General features: G+C 36.1%; 1 protein-coding gene across 1 annotated transcript; it reads right to left on the reverse strand.

Moving 5' to 3' along the window:
* Positions 1-5143: 5143 nt before the first annotated feature.
* sh2d1ab (SH2 domain containing 1A duplicate b) lies at positions 5144-7467 on the reverse strand. Its single transcript, XM_059516828.1, has 3 exons — positions 7324-7467; positions 6939-7002; positions 5144-5281 (listed from the first exon to the last, which is right to left on the reverse strand). The coding sequence occupies exons 1-3, from the start codon at positions 7458-7460 to the stop codon at positions 5156-5158; spliced, it is 327 nt and encodes a 108-aa protein (XP_059372811.1). The 5' UTR covers positions 7461-7467; the 3' UTR covers positions 5144-5155.
* Positions 7468-9432: the final 1965 nt, after the last annotated feature.

The following is a 9432-nucleotide window of genomic DNA, read 5'->3' on the forward strand; positions in this document are numbered from 1 at the left end:
TGTTGCATCACCAGTACTTGAACCGCAGACCACTCCACACAAGTGACACGACTACACGTGTCTTTTGTTATTCCTTTCAGTTTGATGTGTTCAGAAAATGCATGTTAATAAATCAAATGTAGTGTTCCTTTTTTTATATATCTGTGGTCTTAAGTTAGTACATTATCTTATTGAATGTGAGAAGTAAGTGTGGCTGTGACAGATAAAATGCACATTTTGCACATAAAGCATATTGCGTCAGAGCAATAGTGTTAAACAGGAAAATACTGTGTTGATAATGCAAGGGGATTTTAGGAGACACTCAATTTCCCAGTTAAGGGCAGTTCATCATTAATTCAGTGATGTCATCATCCTAAAAATCCCTAGTAACGATGTAACAAGTACATCGGGTGTTATGGGAACTGTTCCCGGTTCCAGCTGACCTAATTAATGCAGCCTTTACCGGATTTAAATTATAGTAATGTGATGGTGTATTATGTGTAAACCAGATTAATCTAGAATTAAACTGACAGTGACAAAGTGTGTCTGCCTGCCGAACAATGAAAGGTGAATTGTTCCAGAGTTTATTTTGATATTTGAGGTATTATCAAATTTGGAGGATTGCGATCAAATAGCACACCAAGGTTTCTAATTGACGACGAAGAATAGACAGAGCAGCCATCAAGCTTAGACAGTGTTCTAGATTATTGCGGAGGTTTTAGGTCTGATAATAAACACCTCTGTTTTTTCAGGATTTCAAATTGGTGTGTTTCACCGGGCCGCGAAGAAATATAGAGCTGAGTATCATCAGCATAACAGTGAAAGCTAACACCATGTTTCCTGATGATATCTCCCAAGGGTAACATATAAAGCGTGAAGAGTAGCGGCCCTAGTACTGAGCCTTGAGGTACTCCATACTGCACTTGTGATCGATAGGATACATCTTCATTCACTGCTACGAACTGATGGCGGTCATATAAGTACGATTTAAACCATGCTAATGCACTTCCACTGATGCCAACAAAGTATTCAAGTCTATGCAAAAGAATGTTGTAGTCAATTGTGTCAAACGCAGCACTAAGATCCAATAAAACTAATAGAGAGATACACCCACGATCAGATGATAAGAGCAGATCATTTGTAACTCTAAGGAGAGCAGTCTCAGAACTATGATACGGTCTAAATCCTGACTGGAAATCCTCACATATACCATTTTTCTCTAAGAAGGAATATAATTGTGTGGATACCACCTTTTCTAGTATCTTGGACAGAAAAGGGAGATTCGAGATTGGTCTATAATTAACTAGTTCTTTGGGGTCAAGCGGTGGTTTTTTGATGAGAGGCTTAATAACAGCCAGTTTGAAGGTTTTGGGGACATATCCTAATGACAATGAGGAATTAATAATAGTCAGAAGAGGATCTATGACTTCTGGAAGCACCTCTTTTAGGAGCTTAGATGGTATAGGGTCTAACATACATGTTGTTGGTTTAGATGATTTAACAAGTTTATACAATTCTTCCTCTCCTATAGTAGAGAATGAGTGGAACTGTTCCTCAGGGGGTCTATAGTGCACTGTCTGATGTGATACTGTAGCTGACGGCTGAATGGTTGCAATTTTATCTCTAATAGTATCAATTTTAGAAGTAAAGTAGTTCATAAAGTCATTACTGCTGTGGTGTTGGGAAATGTCAACACTTGTTGAGGCTTTTTTTGTTTTAATTTATCCACTGTATTGAATTAATAAGATTGTGTTTATTTTTTGTGTTTATTTTATTCTAAAAGAGATGAAAAGTGAGCAGATCGAGCAGTTCTTAATCCTTTTCGGTTACACTTTATTTTAAGGTGTCCTTGTTACAGTGTAAATATACATTTAAGTACTAAGTAACATTAACTACATGCACTTTCTATATGGTTAGGCTTAGGATTATAATAGTAAGTACATGTAACATGAGTAACAAGGACACCTTAAAATAAAGTTTTATTGGTTTTTCTGTTGGTGGAAGTACTTTCCCTCAATGTAATATGAAACACCTCTAGTTTTGTTTTCTTCCAGCTGCGCTCCATTTTCTGGGCTGCTCTGTTTAGGGCATGAGTGTGCTCGTTATACTATGGTGCTGAACCATCTACTTTAACTGTAAATGAGCAACAGTGTATAAAGTCCACAATTTCTGTTACAACATCATGTTTCCATTATCTACCGGATATGCTGAAGAATTGAGACAAGTCAGGAAGATAATTAACAAGCAGTTGTGATAGAAGTGAAGGTTGGATGAGGGACTGGTGAAGGACAGGAGACCACATGGTGGAAGGGCCCATGGAGGCACTGATGATGAGAAGAACCACGGAGGAGTGCAAGGTGGTAGGATTCAAGAAGGAACAGATGGCCTATGGGTTCCCAGAGCAACCCAGGAGGCTGATTTTAGGGTGGTGACCCACGGGTGACGTGAGGGAGGGAGGAACGCTTCCTTGGATTTGCCAACTTCTGTTGCCGCTTTATCCATGGTTTCAAGTCCATCACCAATCCACTGACCAACCTCTTGAAAGCAAAGCCCTGGACCCCAGCCCCCACCGAAGTCTTACAACAGCTCAGGTTTTCTTTTTCCAGCACACTGCTCCTTATCCTGACCCTGAGAAACCCTTTGTTGTGAAAGTGGAGCACACAGGGGAAGGAGTGGTGCTTTTGTTTCAGCAGCAGTGGATATCAAACCTACATCCATGTGCATCATTTTCAAAGAAACTCATCCAAGAGAAAATAAATTATGACATTCTGGCCATCGAGATTGCTTTAGAGGAATGGAGGCATTGCTATCTATTCCCAGTCCTTACTGATCACAGAAAGCTAGAACTCCTCCATGACACGCCTTACCCTGAAGAAGAAGAATGACCCAATTCTTATGATTTGTGTTTTCGTTATTTGGCGAAAGTATTGTTGTTTTGGATGAATGCACACGCTTGATTTAATTTTAAAATGTATAAATACATTTAGTCATTAGGAACTGCTTTGCTTATTTAAAACCTAGTTCATTGCTTGACATTTAAATGCTAGTCGTTTCAAAGCAAACAATGGCAGGGAAAGTCCCCATCAGACCAGCGCTTCTCTAAATCAGTTTAGTTATCCAGGAGATTGTCATGCATAAATTATGCACATTAGGACATGTTTGAAGATTTATTGAAGCCGTTTCAGCACTCATCCCAGAGGCTTCATGTAAATCTCTGATGCTTCAGTTTCCATCCAAGCGCTTCTTCTCACTCACGATGGCGATAGCATTGAATGAGGAAACTGAAGGTTTGAGAGTCAAGGACAGCGCGTAGGTGGCTGATGTTGTGGTGAATTCATATTTTGATTAGGAAAATGTGATTAAATATATTTGTTGAAAAGGAAAATAAACTTAAGGCGTGAAATAAGCAACCACAGCAGAACAGCCTGAACACAGTGGAAGGAGCAGGAAAGAGGTGGTTTGCTCTGTTTCGTTTCACTCTGATGTGGCTAATTGTGTGAGTTTGTCTGTGCCTCTGTGGACCTTTATACATCTATTACGGTTTAAATGGTTTCCAAGACACGAAAGATGAACACTTAAACAGTAGCAAAGGGACATTTGTACACCTCAGATTCATTTTCTCACAAGCACAGCATAGCATCTTTAAGTCCATTTCATGAGTAAAATCAAATAAGCATTTTTCTGGGATGCTGTATAATAATTATATACTCAGAAAGCAATTCATAAATTCATATAAATTTAAAGCCTGTATTAAATATTTGTTCTGTACTTAAAAAAAAAGGCCAAATGGTTGCAGCATCTAATAATATAACCTTCCCCTTACCTCAGTGTACATCTGAAGTTTAACACTGAGGCTTTCAACTTCTCTCAGTACAAGCTAACTGTTAATGTTAAAGTGGTTATTAAACGTGAGAGCAAACTCTGTCGGTCAAACAACCATCACACAGTGTTAATGCACCTACTAATGTGTCTTGTTTCGAGGGTAGCACCTCGTCTTAGAAAGCGAGGACTTTTACAGCCCTATAGTGTTAATAGAGCGTTAACCTGTTTAAAAAGTCAGAAGAATGTTCCACAGTCTGCATCTTCTGCTGTATGGATTGGATCATTTCTTCTGCCATGACAAACAATAATAACGACTGTTTTGAAGATTCAGAGTAGTTTGCAATACGTATAATCAGCAGGAGGGCCGTCGTAATAAACATACTTTATTTTAAGGTCCAATTTTTGCTATTAACAAACCATTAACTATGGCTTTTGTCTCAGTAAACTCCTAACTTGCTACTTATTAATAGTTAGTCAGGTAGTGGTTAAGGTTAGGTTTTGATGTAGAACATGCTCATGCAGAATATGTGCTTTATAAGCACTAATAACAGCCAATATTTTAATAACAGGCATGCTATTAAGCAACTACTTAATGATATGGTACTAAAGTTTTACCACATGATTTATTAACCATTACTATTTTAATAATAAAATCTAATCTAATATGTGATGAACAGAATGAACGGCAGTGAAGCCGTTAACACTTTTTACTGCGTGCATTAGTTTAACAGTGTTAAACAGGGCAGACAGAGCATGCATTTGAAACACTTAACACTTTACGTTTTTGCTCTGTCCATGCAAATAATCATGTTTATGTAATGTGGTCAAAATTATGATCTAAAATCAGCCAGAGCTAACAAGTTCATATTTACTGCCACATGTGCTGACCATAAAACATTTCATATACAGCACAAAACATCTTCTGAAAGAGTTATTGTCTTTAATCCTTAATAGCTGATGCGCCACAAAAAACAAAACAAAAAAAAAATTATATATATATATTACCAGAATTTATTGATTTATCTAATCAGTTTCAAATGAAAATGATGCTTTAAAACTTCCATCTTGATGAGATGAGAATGAAAAAAATGCAGTACTTTATTTGTCAGTTTAGTAATGATAATACACCTAAATAACCGTCAGGGTTAACAGTTTGATAATAGAACTAAAACTCATATTTGTTGACCATTGATCTCAGAATTAAATTTTATTAGATGAGGCTTTAAAAAACAACAACAACAAAATGAGGTTTTAGTTTCTCCTTATATACAAATCCTTTGATATGTACAGTAATCCCCAGACGTGTGATGATACAGTGAGACTGTGTGTCCAGCGGATGCTCGTGAGGATGCTTCTAGCAGGGCTTCTGGACAGACACGGGGTAGCGCAGGGGAATGGCGATGCCCTGGTCCGGCTTCTCAAAGGCGCTGATCAAATTCTTGACTTTTCGGAACAAGCGTTTAGTGTGACCTGGTGCTGTCTGCAAGAAATAAATGAGTAAATAGATTGACAACAACAACACAACACATCAGTAGAGTTGGTGAACTATGAATATTGTTTTCTTTATTTCATCTGTATCAGATCTGGAGCTATAATGTCACGTAGTTTCAAGATGAGATGTTAGCTTCATGAAACCGTTCATCTCTGAGGCTGACGGTATGCTGAGGGATTTCTCTCTGTATAATCGCTCTTTCAATCTCACCTCATTCAGAAAATACCTTTCCATGCCTCTATACGACTGACTCATTCTCAGAAAATACACAGCTGTGTGTTATAATTATTACTGATAGATAAACACAATACCATTTTCCATTACACATCAGAAAAACAGGCAATTTCTCTATTAATATGTGTGTGTGTGTTATATTATATTACATATATATTGGAAACATTACTATTTTGAATGTTTTTGAAAGAAGTTTCTTCTGCTCATCAAGCCTGCATTTATTTGATCAAAAATACAGAAAAAACCCGTAATATTGTGAAATATTATTACAACTTAAAATAATAGTTTTCTATTTGAATATACTTTAAAAAAATAATTTATTCCTGTGATGCAAAGCTGAATTTTCAGCATCATTCCTCCAGCTTCAGTGTCACATGTAACATCAGTCGATCACATGATCATTTAGAAATCATTCTAATATTCTGATTTATTATGAGTGTTGGAAACAGTTCTGCTGTCTCATATATTTGATCAATAAAAGGTTTAAAAGAACTGCATTTATTCAAAATAAAATAAAAAAATTCTAATAATATATTTTCTTTACTATCACTTTTGATCAATTTAACACATCCTTGCTGAATAAAAGTATTGATTTTATTTAAAAAGAAGAAAGAAAAAAAATTACTGACCCCAAATTACTGACCAGTAGTGTATATTGTTATTACAAAATATTTATATTTTAAAAACATAGCTTCTTTTTTTTTTTTACTTTTTCTTCATCAAAAGTATCCTAAAAAAGTTTCACATGTTCTGAAAACATATTAAGCAGCAGAACTGTTTCCAACTTTGATAATGAATCATCATATTAGAATGATTTCTAAAGGATCATGTGATAATGATCCTAAAAATTCAGCTTTGCATCACAGAAATAAATGATCATTTAAAGTATAATACATTTAAAAACTATTATTTTAAATTTTCTGTATTTTTGATCAAATAAATGCAGGCTTGATGAACAGAAGAAACTTCTTTCAAAAACATTAAAAATAGTAATGTTTCCAAACTTTTGGTCTGTACTGTATATATATATATATATATATATATATATGGTGTGTGTATATATGAATGAAGACAAAAAGCATGTTTTCAAAAGTGAAATGCAATGGACTATTACTATTTCTTTTAGTTTAGTTTCTTTTCTTCTCAGTTATATTAATGTGTGATGTTTTGCATCAAATACATTTAAGCCTTAACGTGACAGAACACGTTATTCAACTAACAAAATACACATATAACTCACACAAGTACTACAATTTCTTAATTATACAAATACTGATTATTATTATTGGGCCAATTATTAGTCATAAAAATGTTCAGAAGTCGATGCTTTCAGGAGCGTTCAGAGCTCAAATGATAGCGTCTGCTGTTGTGAATGTGGTTTGTGTCTGTGTGTTTGATGTTTGTCGCTCACCTCGGCCGCCCAGGAGCCCGCTGCGTCTCTCTGGAGCCGGTATGTGTAGACAAAACCATTACACCTGCGGCACAAATCAGGTCAGGTTAAAAACACAGTCTAAACTTCACGCTACACTGGAATGAAAACATGCTACATTCACACATTTTTAATTAAACAAAGAGTACTTGAGCATGTTGTACAAGAAATTATTTTATCAGTATTCTATTAAAAAAATTAATATTTAATGTCATATAACATATTTAATGTAAAATGTTATTTGCCAATTGTTTGTGACATTAACTAGCGCTTTCTGAGGGAAAAGAGTTTTCAGTGTATTGTTGGTTAACTTGAGTGACACATTTAAGCCTAAATGAGAAAAAGCAGAGATTTGTGGAGGACTTACAGAACGCAGAGGCAGTATGCATCGGGAACACTCTCACTGTCTCGAATTAAATAGCTGCCGTCTTTGCCTGCTTCATACAGACGCTTCTCGCACGTCTCTCGGCTGATGGCCCCGTGGTACACAGACAGCGCTTCCATTGTGCTGCATGCATTGTTTCTCAGGCAATCACTACACGCATGTGATATTTGTTCCTTGAGCAGGAAATGATGAAACCAGGCAGGAAATAAGCACTTCAAAAAATAAGGCACAATTTTTGCAACAATTGCAAAAGCATGAAAAATGTCAGGTGAACATAAGAGAATGTAGTTTCAGATATCAGGCCGCACCACTAATGTTCGAGTTTACAGATCACATCTGCGCAACTGTGTGTGAAACTTCATTTCTAAGATTTTATTTCAGACAATGCCTCTTTAAAAAAAACCTCATCATTTCCACAAAATAAATCTATATTTTATGTATTTTTCTAGTTGCTTTCACAGATCTGTACAACATTTTAAACTAATAGGCCACTACTTGGGCTCTGCAAAAAAATGTCCTTTGTTTTTGGTCAGGGATAATATAAAAGCCTTCAGAAAACAAACATAACTCCATTTATTTATTCAATACAGTGGCTAAATTAATGACAAATAAAACCAACAACATGTATGTTAGACCCTATACCATCTAAGCTCCTAAAAGAGGTGCTTCCAGAAGTCATAGATCCTCTTCTGCCTATTATTAATTCCTCATTGTCATTAGGATACAGTCGTCTCGTGCCCAAAAATATTGGCACCCTTGGTAAATAGGATCAAGTAAGGCTGTGAAAATTAATCTGCATCGTTAATCCTTTTGATTTTTTCTATTTTTAAAAATGTATCCTTTCATTGGATAATAAGAATTTAAAACAGAGGGGAACATCATTATGAAATTAATGTTTTTCTCAAATACTCGTTGGACACAATTATTGGCACCCCTAGCAAATCTTAAGAGTAAAATATCTCTGAGGTATATTCCCAGTCATATTAACAATTTTGAGCACTCCATCATGATTATAAACATGAAATTATCCAGCTCTGGCTTCCTGTTTGACAGAAATATAGAGAGGAGAAAAAATAAAGCCCAAATTCCCTTAATCATCCATCACAATGAGAAAAACCAAATAATATATTTCTGATGTGCAGGAAAACATAATTGAGTTTCACAAATTGGTGAGGTGGCTATAAGTAAAGAGCTAGAGCAGTGAAAATTCCCATTTCCATCATCAGGGCAATAATTAAGAATTTCCAACCAACAGAAAATGTTACGAGTCTGTCTGGAAGAGGACGTGTGTCTATATCGTCCTAATGTGTGGTGAGAAGGAGAGTTTGAGTGTCTGAAGACTCTCCAAGGATCACAGCTGGAGAACTGCAGAAAATACTCGAGTCTCTGGTTCAGAAAACCTTTTAAAAAATTGTCAAACCTACATCACCACATGTTGTTTGGGAGGGTTACAAGAAAAATTATTAAGAAAAAAAAAAAATTAAGAAAAACTAGCTCATCCAAAAACAAACTACAGCAGATTCAGTTATCAGCCATGACTGTAACTTTAAATGGGAATGGCTTCTATGATCAGATGAAACAAAAAATGAGCTTTTTAGCAGCAAACACTCAAGATGGGTTTGGTGAACAGAGAAAAAAAGTTCCCCAATGAAATCTAGAGCTGTATTTTTGATGTTGTGGGCCTAGATTTCCGCTGGAGGTCCTGGACATCTTGTTTAGATACATGGCATCATGGATTATATCAAATACCAACAGATAAGTGACTGACTCCGTTAGAAATATTATAATGGGCCATGTTTGAATCTTCCAACCGTAAAATAACCCAAACACAAACCTCAAAAACAACACAGAAATGGGTCACTGAGCTCAAAACCAAGCTTCTGCTCTGGCCATTCCAGTCCTCTGACCTGAACCCATAGAAAATGAGAGGATTGAACTGAAGAGAAGCACTAACATGGAGCTGGGAATCTAAAGGGTCTGGAGTGATTCTGGATGAAGGAATGGTGTCTGATCTCTTGTCAGGTGTTCTCTAACCTCATCAGGCATAGGAGAACATTTAGACCTGTTAAACTGGCAAATGGGGGTTTCAAA

This window comes from Carassius carassius, chromosome 29 (assembly GCF_963082965.1).
Source record: "Carassius carassius chromosome 29, fCarCar2.1, whole genome shotgun sequence".
Classification (NCBI taxonomy): domain Eukaryota; kingdom Metazoa; phylum Chordata; class Actinopteri; order Cypriniformes; family Cyprinidae; genus Carassius; species Carassius carassius.

Coding starts and splice junctions, on each gene's coding strand:
- sh2d1ab (XM_059516828.1), bottom strand. CDS start 7,460: ATGGAAGCGCTGTCTGTGTACCACGGGGCCATCAGCCGAGAGACGTGC. Junction 7,003..7,323: donor GCATACTGCCTCTGCGTTCT/GTAAGTCCTCCA, acceptor TTTGTGCCGCAG/GTGTAATGGTTTTGTCTACA. Junction 5,282..6,938: donor CGGGCTCCTGGGCGGCCGAG/GTGAGCGACAAA, acceptor TATTTCTTGCAG/ACAGCACCAGGTCACACTAA.